General features: G+C 36.6%; 1 protein-coding gene and 2 pseudogenes across 2 annotated transcripts; 1 reads left to right on the top strand and 2 right to left on the bottom strand.

The window, feature by feature from the left end:
* Positions 1-580: 580 nt before the first annotated feature.
* LOC145234440 (uncharacterized) lies at positions 581-2557 on the top strand (annotated as a pseudogene). Its single transcript, XR_013861287.1, has 7 exons — positions 581-714; positions 976-1060; positions 1655-1694; positions 1759-1827; positions 1901-2008; positions 2062-2199; positions 2294-2557. The product of XR_013861287.1 is annotated as an uncharacterized LOC145234440 (transcript).
* A 1439-nt stretch (positions 2558-3996) lies between these two features.
* On the bottom strand, positions 3997-9014 carry LOC145234439 (uncharacterized; annotated as a pseudogene).
* Positions 9015-11598: 2584 nt separating this feature from the next.
* Positions 11599-16570, bottom strand: LOC145234022 (uncharacterized). Its single transcript, XM_080098796.1, has 7 exons — positions 16372-16570; positions 15574-15968; positions 15206-15292; positions 15070-15105; positions 14767-14884; positions 14342-14463; positions 11599-14179 (listed from the first exon to the last, which is right to left on the bottom strand). The coding sequence occupies exons 1-7, from the start codon at positions 16468-16470 to the stop codon at positions 14035-14037; spliced, it is 1002 nt and encodes a 333-aa protein (XP_079954922.1). The 5' UTR covers positions 16471-16570; the 3' UTR covers positions 11599-14034.
* Between the last annotated feature and the right edge of the window lie 608 nt (positions 16571-17178).

Raw genomic sequence — 17178 nt, 5'->3', positions numbered from 1 at the left:
AAGCTCGTGTCTTGGGTTCGAATCCCACAGCAGTTTCTAGCCTACGCCTTGCAGTGTGGAAATACTTGATGATCGACTGATTCGGTATTACGCCTTCAACCAGCCTGGCGTACTATGCGCTCTTTAGGTTGTTTATAAATTGCATTGCTTGCAGGCGTTTACAGTTCCCAAATAAAATCACGGTGTCTGCAATTTATTTTATATTTCGAACATTAATAACCTGTGTTTTTGAAGTGCCGTGTACAAACCTTTTTTTGCTAAAACATGTGCTTCTTACAAAACCTTAGGTTAGAAAATTTTTTGGTTTCGACCCGAATGTTTTAATAACGGTCAAGTGGTGTTTGAAACGGTACCTTAAGTTGTGACTGGTTTATTTGTGGATGGAAAGACCACAATTTAGGATACTTGCTACACTTAGCTCAAATCGTTATGCAGAAAAACGCATAAGGTTAGCCACCGTTCGTCTTGTGATTGATTAACAACTAAGGCACGTCATGATACGTAAATCATTACTGAAAGCATTGGCACAAAACAATACTCCGAGTTTGTTTTCTTGTACAACGCTGAGAAAGAATTAAAGATGCGACTACGAAGTTATCGAATCCCTTCTCGTAAGGTTTCTAACAAGCCACTGATATTAGGAATAGTGCTGCTTTTAATCGTGACGGTGTTCTTTGGAAACATTGGTATCAGGGTGTACACGTATTTAAGACGGTAAGTCAGAAAGTTGGAAAAAATTTAACCAAAAAACGTGGTGTACAGTAAGGTGCATCAACAAGTTTAGATTTAAAAGTGGCCTTTGTTAGCAGTATTCAAGTCAAAGAATAACAAAATACAGCATTTCAAACGGTACTCGGTTTATATCGAAAAGTTGGTCATGATTAGCGAGATGCTACGAACCAGCATCAACATGTGATTAAACGGATAATTTATTGCCGCCTTTTTTTACCGCATTCTATGGTATGTGTTTTTCAGTTTGGAAAGTCTTGTTGAGCAACATGAGTCTGTTGTCAAAGACGTTGGAGTGGAAAACCTACATGTCATCCATAAACGATCACCTGTGAGTTACGCACACTCTTATAGAATAAACTGTAGACAAAATATGGCCTATAATATGTACATAGCTAATTTATCTTAATCTGTTTCTTGATAAAAGCATTGCATATATCAATACAAATCTCCTAGGCAGTGGTGGGATTCAAATTCTTTGGCAGCCGGTTCTATCACAATATCATATTTTTCGCCGGTTCTGTTACAAAAAGTCAATTGATAGTAACTAGTAATGCTAAGCGGTTTTCTGATCTCATTAAATTTTGTGAGACTGTTCTATAGAACCGGTGCGAACCGGCTGAATCCCGCCACTGCTCCTGGGCCTCCGTGCCATTGTTCCATCAGTACGTAGTTATAGCTGCTTATTGTGCAGCTTACATTCTTACTAGTTGATTTAATTGCCTGCGTCAATTAAGTTAATTATTAACCTCTCAAATCTGTACAGCAAGGTGATAGTACCAGATAAATTATATTATTGGCCATCGCTTGATGCTTGAAGGCTTTACCAAATTCAAGTTTATAATTATTTAATTTAGCAAACGCGCATTTCGATTTGTTGAGATTGTTGAGTTTGAATTTTTTACATCTTAAGTTTTTATTTTAGAACGATCAAGAATTTCCATTGCGGTCCACATCAGTTTCAGGTAAACAAATTTATTCAATAAACTAGACATAATATTATCCACAAACGTGAAAAATGTTAAACAGCTGCAACTTACATACGCTGGGGAAGAAGCAACTGCCCAAGCAAGACTGGGACTAGTCTGGTGTACCATGGTAAATACACATTTAGTCACATTATAACATTACAAATACAACCAACAACATCTTTACTCTGTAATTGACTTAGGTTATGCTGGAGGATCACATTATTCACATACAGGAGGTGGTTCGGACTTTCTCTGCCTACATCAAAACGTGACTTACACACCAGGACATTATGTAGAAGGCAACCAAGGTAAGTGGATGTTTAAAGTGTGCATTTTCCATCACTCAAAACCAAACGTTTAGGGGATTCTTACGTTTATGGAGTTGAATATCGTGACGCACCAAGCAAATACCCCTTGTTTGACTTGTCTTTGATCGAGCAAGGCGTTTTGCAATACCAAGGTTCCTTGTGCTCTTTGCTTGGTTCAAAGCCCGGTTCAGGTGCGTAATTGTTATTGCATATTCCTACTTCATACAACAATTTGCTGCAGTTGCCTTTATGTTGTACCCCACTGTATAACAACGTGCACGTCAGGTGATGATTCCAAGTCGTGAAACATGCCCCGAAGGGTGGAGGGTGGAATACACGGGTTACATCATGACTGGTTCCTACTCGACCTCTAAGCACTCGTCTAGTCATCTTTGTGTAGACGATCAACCGCAAGCGGTGCCAGGAACACAAGGAAGCCAAACCGGAGCTTATCTGTTTGTTGCAGAAGTACAGTGTGGCTATAGTATTCTATGCGAACCGTATGTTCAGTATAGGGAAGTTCGTTGTGTTGTTTGCTCGCTCGATTAAGATTAAGAACATGCTTGCTGAAGATATAGTGCTATACTGATTGTAAATCAAATCAAATTTTCATGTTTCAGTTCTATCATACTTTCAATTTATGTTAGAACAGTACAAATATTGAAGAGTTATATTTTATTATGAAATCATAGATTTTTATTTTTTTTGTCGTTTTTTTAATTTTTTGCAAAAAACAGACTTTCGGTAAAACATTGTTTTACCCAGGAGAGTTCTATACTAAAATCAGCAATCACCTGAGGCTAAGAAAGCACCGGGCATCGTATTTCAATATTTCTAACTCGTATGCATTGAAACTACGAACCACTTTACAATTGCAATTGGATGTAGTTCAACGGCTTGAGCTGTTCTGTGTGTCAGTTTCTATTTAAGGTTTTCATAATAGCGCCTAAAACGTGTACTCTAGCTGGTTCGTAGATCGCTTAAATACATATTATATAGTGGCGGTATCGCAGCCATTCTCGAGTTTGCTTTATAAAGGTTTTTTTGATATTTCTTTTTATTAGGCTACTAATTGCTATAATTTACAAAATTCCAGTTATCCTGTATACCAGGGGTCGGAAACCTTTTTCCCACTGCGGACCTTTTTAAAACTGAAATTATATCTCGGCCGGCATAAAAAAAAAAACTACAAATACTTAACGCTTAAATTAGTTTATCAATAAAAACGCCTAAATTAGTTTATCATCCCCGGGATGCATGGTGAAAATGTTTCAAAGCATTTAAACTGAAACCAACCTGCACGGTCCGGTAACGAACTCCTTGCGGACCTGCGGTTGCCGACCACTGCTGTATATAGCCTTCATAACGACTCTTTAGTTTGAAAAAATAAAAAAAAAGCTTCACCCTCAGTAAACGGTTTAAGTTTTGATTAAAACAGGGCTATTTTTTCGGTTTGTGCTTGAGGTTTAATAAAACCGCCTAGAGTTTGGCCAGATATTAACACGAAACAATTTAAAAGCTGGTCAAACGTTGTGTACAAAATCTATCTTGCAAATGATCGCGGAAAGCATCAACTATCATTGCCCAAAATTCGTCAATCGAAGACAATAATAGGCAAACGGCATAAAATTTAAGTGAATATAGGTGTTGGGAGTAACAGGGTAAAAACCCATGCCTCACCTAGTCTGTTCGATGCCACAACATAACTTTTTTTTATAAATAAGTTTATAAATAATGCTGCTGATAGCCGGGTATATAGCTTTAACAAGTATGTTTTGTTAAAAAAGAAGACCAATTTGGATATGACTAATAGAGTTAAACATAGTGAGTGGCACCACACGTTTTTCTCCCTAGGCCCATGAAAATGAAATATTATTGGTTCAGCTCATGTACTGCCAATCAAAGTTGAACAAAAGTAAAACCCAAAAAGATTGTATTTACAACAAGATGCATTTGCAATAGTTTTTTTGGCGTGATTTGGGATTTCCTCAAAAACCAAACGCGCAAACAACACAACGAACTTCCCTATAATAAACATATGGTTCACATGGAATATTATATCCGCATTCAACTTCAACAGTAAATAGATAACGCCTCCTTGGTTTCCTTGTGTTCCCGGTACCGCTTGCGGTTGATCGTCCACGCAAAGATGGCTGGATGAGTGTTTTGAGCTTGGTTTTACAAAACGCCTTGCTCGATCAAAGACAGGTCAAACAAGGAATAATTGCTTGGTGCGTCGCGATATTTAAGTCCATAAATGAAAGAAGGCTCTGAATGCGAAGTACATACATATCATACTCGCATGTTTAAATAATGTACATGCAGCTTTTAAAACATTTTCTTGTACCTTGGTTGCCTTCTAGTGCCCTGGTGTGTAAGTGCCGTTGTGATGTAGGCACAGAAAGTCCGAATCACCTCCCGTGTGTGAATAATGTGATCCTCCAGCAATTTTTTTTAAATGTGATAATGTGACTAAATACGTATTTACCATGGTACACTAGACTAGTTCCAGTCTTGCTTGGGCAGTTGCTCCTTCCCCATCGTATGTAAGTTGCAGCTGTTTAACATTCTCTCGTTTCAGTATCATGCTGCAGCATCATTATACCAGCGAACTTAAACATTACAAGAATTTTACCTGCCACTGATGTTGATTGCACCGGAAAAGCTTGATCATTCTAATAATGTAGTATTTTGTTGAACAATTAACAGTTATGGATTTTGAAACCTTATTTTTAATGTTTTGTGAGATTTGCATCGAAGAACCAATTCAAGGCATCAATTACTTTAGTAATACAAGGAAAAATATGAAGTACAATTAACGTTGACTGAATACTAAAACGATGTAGAACACAAGCCCCCGATTTTTTCGCACTCCGTAGTCACAAAGGGATTCGTGGTTTTGTCTGCTATAGTCTCTCGGCTTCTTAAACTTTGCTTTAAGACTTAAAGCATTGCTTGGCTCTGTTTAATAACGTCAACGGTTGTTTATCAGCCTGTTTTTTAAATTACCATGCATTTGCCACCAAACAACAGAACATACAGGCTAACCCACTGCTTCCCAAACCTTTACAGCCCACGGCCCACATTTGTTGAAAAATTTGCCATTGGCCCCCACTATTAGAAAATCGACAAGTCTTTTGGCAACATAACAATAAAAAAATACTGAGATGAAAGTAATAAATCAAATAGGATTAATACAAAACACAATTTATTGGCAATGTGATTTTTGTTAATTGATTACAAAAATGCTTTGGCATCCTCTTTTAAGAGAACACAACACACCAGTGGACCACGACTCATTGATTGAGAAGCGCTGGGCTAGCCTATATCTAGTTAGCCTATGTGGGTATATGGCGGCCAAAATCAACGTCATGAATATTTCCAGTGGTAGCCTATCAGAATGTAACCGCTGTTTATCTGTCCTACTTATCAAAAAACTAAATTTAGTTGGAACTTGACATTTCTTTATTGTAGGATAATTGGTACATACTCACAGGAGATCGTTTGTAAATGATATGTTGTAAGTGTAGAGCTGCATCTTCTTTAACAGCGGATTCACGTTCCCCAAAAGTCCCTCCACACTAGAAACAAAACATTTCGAGAAAATTCCAACCCATGAAACAGGTAGTCCAACTGCTAGCTCAGGGTTTCTGGCTTTTCCTATAGGGTTCGTGTCCGCTTATAGCTTAGATTTAAGTCAAAACTTTATGTAGTCTATGTATAGATAGCAAAACTTTTGATCAAAATCCTCGGTTCACTAAACCTAGAAAAGTTTTTTAACTTGTTGATCAAACCTTTCTTCAACCAGCGACATAAAATATACTTGCTGGCAAACATGTTAAAACTTATACTTACCGTTTCAAATAGGTGTATGCCTTAAACACGAAATGTCTAGCACAGTGGTTCCCAACCTTCTTTTAACGCGACCCAAATACTTACCAAAATTTAGTTTTGTGGTTTCTCGCGACCCATGGACATGTTATTTTAGTTGTATTTTTGTCTGTAAGTTAGGAAAGCTTTTTGAAAATTACTACGCCAGTTTAGCAAATCAATAACCTTATAACGAACAAACGCTGTTGTTTTTTACGACCAAACATTTCCATTTATTCCGAACTTGGAGCTGAATCGAGGCATTATTAGCCAGACAACGCTCTACTGTGAGCTAACACATCACTTTATGACGTCACAAACAGTTTTAACCATTATCAAGACAAGTTGTGATAAAGTTATTATTGGGTAACAATTTAAAGCCTTATTGGGTAATATAAAAGTAACGCTACGAGGCGTCAAACAGTAGATGCTATAATTGTCACTAAAACATGCGACCCAACAGAATGTTTAGGCGACCCAACTTTGGGTCGCGAACCATAGGTTGGGAACCACTAGTCTAGCAGATGCTGCCGCAACTAGAAGCAGAGCAATACTCAGAATCAACGTTTTTTTCGAAATCTTGCGAGCAGGTATTCGATAACTTTGTAATCGCATCGCGCTTGCTTTAAGTCAGGTTCGTCTCTATGTGATGGCTAAATAAGCAAAGTTCCGTGAGGATGCTACTGCTGACTGTCAACGCAACTAAGTTGTTGCCTGCGGGTGCTATTGCGGATGCTATAACTAAACTTTATTAGGTTTTGGTTGGCATTAAACATGTATTTTGCGACATTACAACCAAAATATAGGTTATCTGGGATAAAACTTTTTGCATTAATTTATCGGTAAACTTTACGTTTTGCAAATAGCTACATGCTGAAGAAAGCTTAAAGTTGAAAAAAATTTAAAAATAATAGAAATGGACCAAAACAGTTTAAGTCAGTTTCAGTATTTAAAACATTTAGTTTGGAAGATCTGCAATATACGTGAGTCAGAAAGCCAATGCAGAAAAGCAGTAACAAGTATTTTAATGTGTTCAAGCGAGAAGAGAATGGAAAACCAGGGATCATGATGAAATTGGTGTTTTCTTTGTTGTTTCTTGGGGAAGGAGCAGAATTATAAAAAACAAATGATGAAATTTTAACACAGGTTCGGGTCAGGTTATAACAGGAGTCAAAGCATTTGAAGCAGCGATTCTCAAAATCTTGTACTTGACCTATATTCAAAAGATTATCGATGACCTCATTTGGTTATGGTTTGGTTTTTCCCCCCGAAACTATCAAAAAACAACCGCAGAACATCGAATGTTATTACAAGTTTTTCACACGACGGAATGCACACAGGTCTACATGGAACGTATGCGACCTTTCTGTATCGAACGCAATACATTACTATTACCACTGCAACAACTCGACGGTATCGAAGAAAAAAAAGAATCGAACAATGCTTTCGAGAGACGTTCTTGGAGCAACCCGACATGCATTTGTTAGATATGAGCGAAGCAGAATTGTAAACGGGCCTGAAATTGGAGCCCGAACCCGGCCGAACCTGAAAGTACAAGCCTGAAACCCGGCCCAAATCGTTTTTGAGAACCCCGTTTAAGCCCGAAAGTTTAATAGGCAGTACATTAAAGCTTGAGGAAAGACCAAGACAACAAACACAATAGACAATGATACGCAATTGGTCTTGAACAAGCAGTTTTAAGGTCTGTAGCAAAGACAAAAGGTTTAGAAAACTTAAATCCACCATCAACATAGCTAAAATGATTTTACCGCAGTTTAAATATTCCGGGAGACACCGTTTGAGGAAGGCACTGATTTGTGTTTGTTTCTGTTTGCGTTGCTTGTCCTGCGGTAACGTTTAAATTCATCTTATTGCCGTTTTTCAACTTCCCCGTGTTGGTTCTTAGTTTCACATCAGGAGTTGCGTAGCAGCTGTTGCAGAATTGGGTTTTGTGTGGTTTAACTCAGGGGTCAGCAACTTTTTTTGTACTGCGAACCGTTTTTGAAACTGGATTTTTTTCGCCGACCGGCCTTAAAAAACTACAAACATTTAGCAATGAAAACGCCTAAATTAGTTTATCATTCCCGGAATACATGGACAAAATGTTTCAAAGCATTTAACCTGAAAAAGTATACGGCCCGGGAACGAACTGCCCGGCGGTTGCCAACCACTTGCTAGTGGTTGGCAACCGCTTGGCCGAGGACCGGTGCCGGGCAGTTTGTTAATCACCAAAACCTGCAAACCCACCACGTTAAAGTTTCAAAAGTAATATTTTCGGAAAAGGTTTCTGGTATAAGATCAGATTGACTGGGTCGGTTTAGTTTGAATGGAACAATCAACATTTTTATCTGAAACATACGAGGCCCAATAAATCAAAGTAACTGTCACCCCATAACCCTTGCTCTGGGTCCAATTTTTTGTAACTTAGTGCAAGTTAAAAATACACCGCTGTGGTCGAGCTTCCAGCACGATTTATCACCAAATGATTTCGATGTACAGCAGTATTCTCCGGAGGTGCATGTTTCAGAACCGCAACTATAACCTGTTTCAACGCAGTACTTATAAAAGAATTGTCATGTAAAACTTAATCTACTAGAAGGTTCTAAACCAGGGGTACATGTACCCCTTGGGGGCACGAAGCACCAAAGCAGGAGGTACGACATGCAGTGTGAAATTATACGCTATTTGGGCATATTTGTGAAGAATGCGTAACAAGTTACTTTGTTATATGTCTTTGACTGATTTGAATTGACTGATTGTTGGCATGCTGTAAATATTGTTGAACTTACAAGACTGTTGGAGTGCCTGCATTTAACACCCAAGTTTTAAATACACTGAGTTTAATTCCTATTACTACAATTTCATTTTCTTCCGTCGGCCATTGTAGACAGGGGGTACGAGAAAATGTCGTGAAAGCTTAAAAGGTACGAGCGCCAAAAACATTAAGAAACACTGTTCTAAACCGTAAGATTATAAGTTACTAATTCACTGTAAATTCATTACTGACAAAGAAACTTAAATCCCTAACCCGGTTCGAAAAGCCCGGCACAACATACAGCTCTGTGTAAAACTACGTACCTTCGATTTCCAGAACCGCTGTTGACAAAACAACAAGTGATACCACAATGTAGATCATTTTTATCGTATTACCAAAATACACTAAAAATACAAAGCAGCATAGTATTGTTGTTGACTAGCATGTTTTAGTGCTCAAACCACAGAATGCGAGACACGACACTAAAACAGCAGCAGACCAGTAAAAACAATTCTACATAACACTTAAGTGGTCACCCAGTAAAAACTGACGCCAAATTAAAAATGCTTTAACTGCAAAACGAACTACAAATTGCCATTGAAGATCAAAGCAAGTTCAAGTGCCAAATCGTTTCGTCGCCAACCGAGGCTACAGCTTTTTTGGCAACTGTTTAATGCGCCTGAGGTATAAATACGACCGTCCAAGCTAATGGGGGGGAGGCAAGCCTGACAACATATTTCCTTGACGAGAAGTAGAAACGGTGCGAAAACACGTTAAACCACGGAAGACTCGTGATAAAGTTCGGACGATTTACAATGAGATGATAGCCTGAATACAACAAAATCGTGTAATGCGTCGTATTTATCAGTAACCAGTCTGACTAATTGTGGCTTCTTGTCACTTATCCGCATTTTTATTTTTTCGTTTTGTAAGGTAAGCTAAACATTTGTTTAACGCGCAAATACTCGAAATTTTACAAGACACTGAAGATACAGAAACCGCATTAAGTATTCTAACATTTTAGTATGTGTTCAAAATACATTGTCTTTGTTTCAAATATCCTATTAGTTCCGTTTGACCGTTCACTGTATCACAAACTTATAAAACTTTTAACTATTGTTTCTCGTAGATTTCCTCTTCAAAGGCAAATAATGCTTTATTATTTTACACGACACTTTTATATTACTCTTTGTGACGTTGGTGATATCAGATTCTCAGGGCGTACAGGAAGATAGCCTGACTTACAGAGTAACACAAACCAACTGAACTTTGTATAAGTTAAGATTTGTCATGATTAGCGATTTATTTTATGTGACATACACAAAAAACATCAACGTGATTAAAAATAAACGTGATTAAAAATAATTTCGTTAAACGTGATCAAAAATAATTTCGTTAAACGTGATCAAAAATAATTTGTACAATAAATAAACTAACGTGCTTAAAATAATTTTAAATCAAGTGTTAAAAAAAATATATATAAACAAATTGGAATTTTTGTTAATGCAATGAACATGAGTTGGTAGCGTACAAAAAAATAATACCGTGTGTATTGACAAATTAATTAATAAATTGTCAGCCGTTGAAACAATAACTTGGCATGACACAAAGAACAAAAGGATGAGTTTAAAGTGTGTTTTTTTCGTATGATGTGGGCAAAATTCATCTTGCTGTTTAATTAATAAAAAAATACACTGACGCTAATCGTCTGTACCTTTTTTGAATATTTTTGGAGAGATGCACAAAGTTACCTGTGATGTAGGAGGCACACATCAATAAACGAATACCTCACAGTGAAACAGACGTAACAAGTTTAATCAAATCGAAGTTTTTTTCTACCGTTTTTACAACTTTAGGCTGTGTTTAATGCTCGAGAGAACCAAATGGCGCACATTTCCCCTGTCCGCTACACAAAGCTGTCACTTAAAATTGTGAAACCTATTTTGCAACACACTTAGCACCGGGGTATGGTGACGGGTTTTTCTCGCAAACAGTGGAGTAGGGTGGGTTCTGTGATGCTTGTCGCTGCGTCTTCGGAACCTCACCTGTTCTGGTTGGGCAACGTATGTTTGTTGTGGTATCAAGTGTTGTGTGGAGTCGTAGTTATCCAGACCAGGAGGAAAATCTGTTTCCATTGAAAAAATCCAAGTAGCTATAAATTGTATACCGTATACGCTTATGTTTTCAAGTACCCGGCAGCCGCAGAATGAAAGACATGACACTAAAACATCAGCAGCAGACCAGTAAAATCAATTTCTAGAAAACACTTAAGTGGTCACCAAGTAAACTCTGACGCCCAATTAAAAATGCTTTAACCGCAAAACGAACTACAATTTGCCATTAACGTCAAATGTTTTCGCATCGTTTCTAATTCTCGTCAAGGAAATATGTTGTCAGGCTTACTTTCCACCGTTTAGCTCGGACGATTGTTTTGGTACAGTTGCATTTAAACGGTTGCCAAAATGACTGTAGCCTCGGTTGGCGACGAAACGATTTGACACCTGAACTAACCGCTTACACTTCGAGCTGTGCTGTTTAAACCACACAAGTCATGTGATTTCAGTTTAGATTAATTTCGGACGATTTACAATGAGATCATGAGCAGAATACAACCAAGCATGCAATTAAAGTCGCTGGTCAAATTGTTCAATGCCTCGTATAATTATTTGTTTTATTTTATTTGTATGTGACAAACACAAAAAACAAACAAATTGGAATAGGCCTACGGATGCTATGGACACGAGTAGGCTATGTAGCGTACAATAAAATAATAACTTTTTTGTTGACTAAATTAATAAATAAATTGTCAGGCGTTGAGACAATAACTAGTGTGACATAAAGAATAAAAGGATGCACGATATGTTTGTAATCCAATGTTTCCGTTAAATTTTTTAAACTTATAACTTATATGTTCTAAATTTCTCAAAAAAATTTATAAGAATAACTAAACGAACTGTAATCCAATTTTTCAGTTTACACTTTGTTACTTTTATTTGAATACATTCGCCTTACGTCCACATTCCAAAAAAGGTAAACCACTTTACGATAAACAACAAACGAGCACCGCGGAAGTCGACTAAACTTCCGATACAATGTCAAGCACGTGAAATACAGGAGTTTTAAAATTTAGTTTTAGTTGCATTTTCATGGCACAAAAGTGCAGCATGAAAACTTTTATTTCGCGGGTTAAAAATGTTGTCTAAAATGTTCGTTTTAACTGTAAAGAGGAAAACAAAAAACGTCAGTTCATGAACCAAATTTAAAATTCATAGCACACCTTGCACTAACTATGAAAAGGCCAAATGTATAAAGTTCGGACCGAAATTACACACGTTTCGTCACTACAGCTCCATTGGCAACTTTTCAAAGGGAGTGTGGGTTACCACAACAACCGCCTAAATTAGTGGGTGGAAGCCTGACAACACACTTCCTTGATGAGAGGTAGAAACGCTGTAAAACCATTCGATGTTAAACCACGTAGGAAGGCACGTGATTTGAGCTTGGGCGTTTTTTTTTGTCTACCAAAGTTTTTAGCGTGTAGACTGTAGAGTAGAGAATACGCACAACGTAATATTATGCTCTTTAAGCACATTTGGGGCACAGTAAATCCGATAAATTTTCAAACAAACAAGAAATTTTGACAAAACCAAAGCGTGACACGCACAAAAATTTTGTACACAAAAAAAACAAATAAATACGTTCAAAACCAGTGATGGGAAGACTCGAGTCACCTTTTGTGAGACTTGACTTGGACAACTAGATAATTCTAGTTGTTCAATTGGGCAAATTAGAGCGAAGTGGCGGTAATTGTAGTTCTAATCAAATTTAGAATTATCGAGTAAGCTCTAATTCTAATCTAATTCACACTTATCCTAAAAACGCTAGTTTATCCAACAGAATTTTTAGGCATATGGTACGGGTATGCGTTTCATATCCAAAGCACCAAAGCCACGTAATTACCAAACTACATCAGTGAAACATATTTTTTTAAGTCCGATATGTTTTAAATGAAAAGTCCAAGGTCCGATACAGGTTAAATTTGGCACTGTGGCAAACAGGACCTATACAATAATCACTACTTCGTTGGATGTTGCGGTGGCATAATATAATCTGTTAATACAAGGGAATACAGTTTGTACGTCCGATGAAAGAGGATCATGCGCAAAAGTTCACTAACTTAGCATCATCAGTTTATGGAAACCAGTATTTACTGTGAAAATACGGAAGTGCAAAAACACAGATGTAGCTCGACCAGGTCCGAACGTGTGCGTGCATGTGTATATGTAAATGTTTATGTAAGAAGGGTCTAGTTTTTTATTTTTGTTGTTCGAATATTTTGTGAGAAATAAATTTACTTACTTAAGTTTATTGTGTCAACTATAGCGACTGTAACTTTTATTTTATATATTTAATATTATACGTATAATTTACTATACGCGCCATTTGATCTACTCACATGCTATCTTTGCAAGCAAAAACGAATATGTCCCCACACATGCGTTTATTCGAATTAGTCTTGGTAAAAAGGTTTTTAAATTCTTCGTTTTAGAAGTATGCTACACACATGCACACACAACAAACATATTTTTCTATCAAGCCGCCCATACACACACATGCATTCTCCACCCTTCCATACAAAAGACAGATCCCATTTCAAGTTAAGTAATTATCAAACCTCTGTAGAATTTTATTTTGCACCAGCCTTTGGTTATTTGTTTCATTTTTAGAAGGTAAATCATCTGACCAGATTAAGTACCATGTTGCCTGTTTCAGGAATTTTTCCTCTTTGGTGCTTCAATTTTTTTGCCACTCAAGTTTAAATGAGTCAAACAAACTTGTCAGACCCAGAAAATATCCATTGATCATTGCAGGTTTTTTTTAAATAAACAACCTACTGTTTGTTTCCTAAAAGAACACAGAAGACAGTATATTATAAGCTAAAGCTACGCTAAAATCACAAAAATTAAACGAAAACACATCCTAAAGTGAAATAGACATAGAAAAGAAAACGTAGGTGCAAATATGACATTTGAAGTTGTGGCCTACATATTTACAAATACTCAAGTCAAGAACATTATCAACATCAAAAGGAACTATTTACATGTCAGTTGCAATCTTAAATACAGATAATAAACGAAACAGAAATAAATAAAAGAAAGTGCCTCAATGTATGGCATAGCACAAATAGCAAGTTTGGCAATGTAGCCACAGTATGTCATAATGTACAATTCAAGCATGACGGTAATGTTAAGAACTATTTTTAAAATCAATCAAATCAAAATTGGTTGCATTTCACAATTAAACGAAGTATCAAAACAACACATAACGAAAGAAAAAACTTAAAGCACTGCTGAATGATGTTTTACACAGCATTGAAAGTAGTTTCAAAATCTCATTTTATTTATTTATTGGGGCGTTTGCGGCCAGAAGACAACAGGGGTGTCTCATACAGACCTCGGGTATTGTATCTTGAATCACGATTGAGTGGACAGTAACTGTGTGTATGAGCATTGTCTCCAGTAGCACCACAATAATCACAGATATAACTGCAAGTATTTTTAAATACAAAATCCCACAGCATTACTTTAATTGTAAAACCCACTCACAAAAAATTGTCTCATTTATTTCTTTTTTATAGCTTCATGGATTATTTATAGCAACACAAAATATTAGCAAAGGTCCAATATATATTTATGTTTGTCACTTACCTTCTTAACACTGGACATGTGACTCTATCAAATTCATCTTTAACTTGGTGGCTGGAATACACTTGGAATGACTCTTTGTTTTTTAGACAAAAGCGACAAAATGTTTCACTGCTTGGATTTAGCTAAGACAAAATGTATAAACAACCTAATATGTAAAAGTAAAAAACAAATATTTGGAAAAAAGCCATTCTTGTATTACATCTATTGAAAAAAAAACAGGCATTTTCTACAAGATAACAGATGCCATCACTTTTTTTTACTTTAGGCTGCTGTAAACCCTTAAGAAAATTGTAGTGAAACCCATTGGAACATAATGGGTTTAAATTGAAGTCACCAGCTCTGTGTAAATCGAACAAAGGAAAACTTACCAACACAACAAATTATCACAAGTTTTTCAAAAAAAAAAAAATTAAAAGCAACCTTACATTTGGGTAAGAATATGAGGTAGGTAACGCAGCCATGACATATTGAGGGTGCATTGAAGTTGGTGCCTGGATTACTGGTGAAAGCATTGTTCGAACATCAAGACCAGAATAAGTGCCCCTAATGAATAACATTAATGCCTGAGTATAAACAAATTATTTTATACGGTAAGTTTTTGTGTAGAAAACAGCAGTTCATACTGAAATGGAACAAAATACTAAATAACGTTACTCATTCTGTGAAAATAATTTATTTCATTATTTCGTTCCGGTACTAACATTTTCATTTCCAGAGTGTATACTTACCATCGCCGTGGCACCATAAAATTTTGCTGATGAGCACTAAAAAATAACAAAAACAGTCACTATCCCTAATGAGGAAAACAAAAGTGATTATCTCTGATGGGAAAAACAAAAAAAAACAATCAAAAACACAACCTACCATCGAAAATGGACATGTGGTTGTTGTACCAATAGGGGAACATTTCTGTGTGGGTGACGGACAATACAATTGGCTGGCAAAGTCGGCCTATACATTTTGTAACATTATATTTTGTCATAGTGAAAACCTTTGTTGTACAAACAGTTAAAACATCAATTAAACAATGTTAATTTTCTACGAACAAATGCTTGTGACAAATGCAATCTATCATGTTGGTCAGGAGCCATTGATTAACCTTTTGGTTTTGAGGTCAAGATGCCCCCTCTTCAAACCAAACACATATTTAAATAAATAGAACTGAAGGATTGTTAGCTAAAGAAAAGTAAATTAGAAATATGCTAAAAGCAGCAAAGAAAAAATAAACATGCCTGTAATTAAGTTCCATTGCACTCATAGCATTATTTAATTCATGCATCAATGGCCTGTATTGATGACATGGTTGACGAACACCATGGCTACATGTCATTCCTCTCCGTTGATGAACCTTAGGTACCTGATGCCAATGTGCTTGTCCACTAGACTGAGGGTTCCATCGTAAATTCACATTTCTACTTTGATTTGCAAATTGATGACCTCTATTTTGGTTACAACTTGGGACCTGAATTGCTGGTCTATAAAGTTTTTGCTGGTTACCCCCTAAAACCTGGGTTTGTTTCGATCTTATTTGCAGGCCATTCGTCTGACCCAACGTCAAGCCTGCTCTCTGTGATTTATTCCAGAATTGAGAACTTCTCGAGTTGGTTTTTCCTTCCCCATTTGAAACCTGTGTACAGAGGTATTGATGAGTATTTACTAGGGATTGAGTGTTCAGTTAGGCTGATATACTGATGCAACATGCAACAGTAGCCCTGAACCACAGTTGGCCAAACAAACTGCATAAGTTATAAAGTTTAAAAATGGTGTAACAGTTTATGTTCATCAAACACCACAGAATTCAGTTGTTCAGTTTTTAAGCATAATGCATCGGACAAAAGTAGTACTTTGAATGCCCGAGGCATATTGATAAGTTTGAGACACAGCATGCCAATCTATAGCCATGCTTTTGCCCCAGTCACATTATTGACACATATCCAAAGCCAGTACTGAATTACTAAAAACAATGCAACTACTAAAACAAAACAGGAATCAATTTACAATAGATCATGTACAAAATATAAAGATATTACTGGCGGAGCTTCCAGAGTTAGGGCTTGAGTCAGGTTTGGGCGTGTTGAACTTGAAGGTAGTTGCAATTGTTGCTCTTTGTTTCTTGCATTGTTACTCATGCTTTTCGGATTTTGCTCCAACTATACGTACATACAGACACAGGTTTACAGTGCAAAACCCAAATTTATATATCCCCAGTCCAAAGGTTTTTAAATGACTATTTCTGTTTGAATGCAACATCATTATAAAATGTCATTAGGTCTGATAAGTGATGTTTGTTTCTAATCAAAATGTGGTTAACTTTGATATCAAAAACAAAAAATCGGATAGTCGACACATTGTTAAGGTTGACAATGTGATGTAGTTAACAAATGCCAGGGGTCGGTAATAAATGAAGACGTATGTTTCTGACAATGACTGTAACACATACTGATGAAACAGATAACACGCCTAAAACTTTTTTTGCTACTTATTGCACTAACAATTGGACAGAAAATTAACAGACGACAGTAACTAACAGACAATAAAATGCACCACAAGTGTACTAATTCCCGCCAAATCATGAACACCAGTGTTTGCGGTTTGTCACGTGGTTTTAATCCCATGAGCGGTAGGCTATTGGTAATAAATCACATTTGGTGAATTGAAAATAAAAACGTTTTCAAAAAAGGACGATTTTACGACGGAAAAGTGGAATTTTTAAGGATGTGGTTACTGTTTTACAACCGAGATGTAACTACATTTTTTATGATAACTTGTCGATTACCTGTTGGACGTTTCTATCTGTTGTTACGAACTGTTTTTCTGAGGTCAAATGTTAAAATCTT

This window comes from Phallusia mammillata, chromosome 6, assembly GCF_965637545.1.
Source record: "Phallusia mammillata chromosome 6, kaPhaMamm4.hap1.1, whole genome shotgun sequence".
Classification (NCBI taxonomy): Eukaryota; Metazoa; Chordata; class Ascidiacea; order Phlebobranchia; family Ascidiidae; genus Phallusia; species Phallusia mammillata.
Note: the sequence above shows the minus strand (reverse complement) of the source record. Positions and strands in the feature narration are given on the sequence as shown.

Coding starts and splice junctions, on each gene's coding strand:
- LOC145234022 (XM_080098796.1), bottom strand. CDS start 16,470: ATGAGTAACAATGCAAGAAACAAAGAGCAACAATTGCAACTACCTTCA. Junction 15,969..16,371: donor TAACTCTGGAAGCTCCGCCA/GTAATATCTTTA, acceptor CTCTGTACACAG/GTTTCAAATGGGGAAGGAAA. Junction 15,106..15,205: donor CCACATGTCCATTTTCGATG/GTAGGTTGTGTT, acceptor GTTATTTTTTAG/TGCTCATCAGCAAAATTTTA.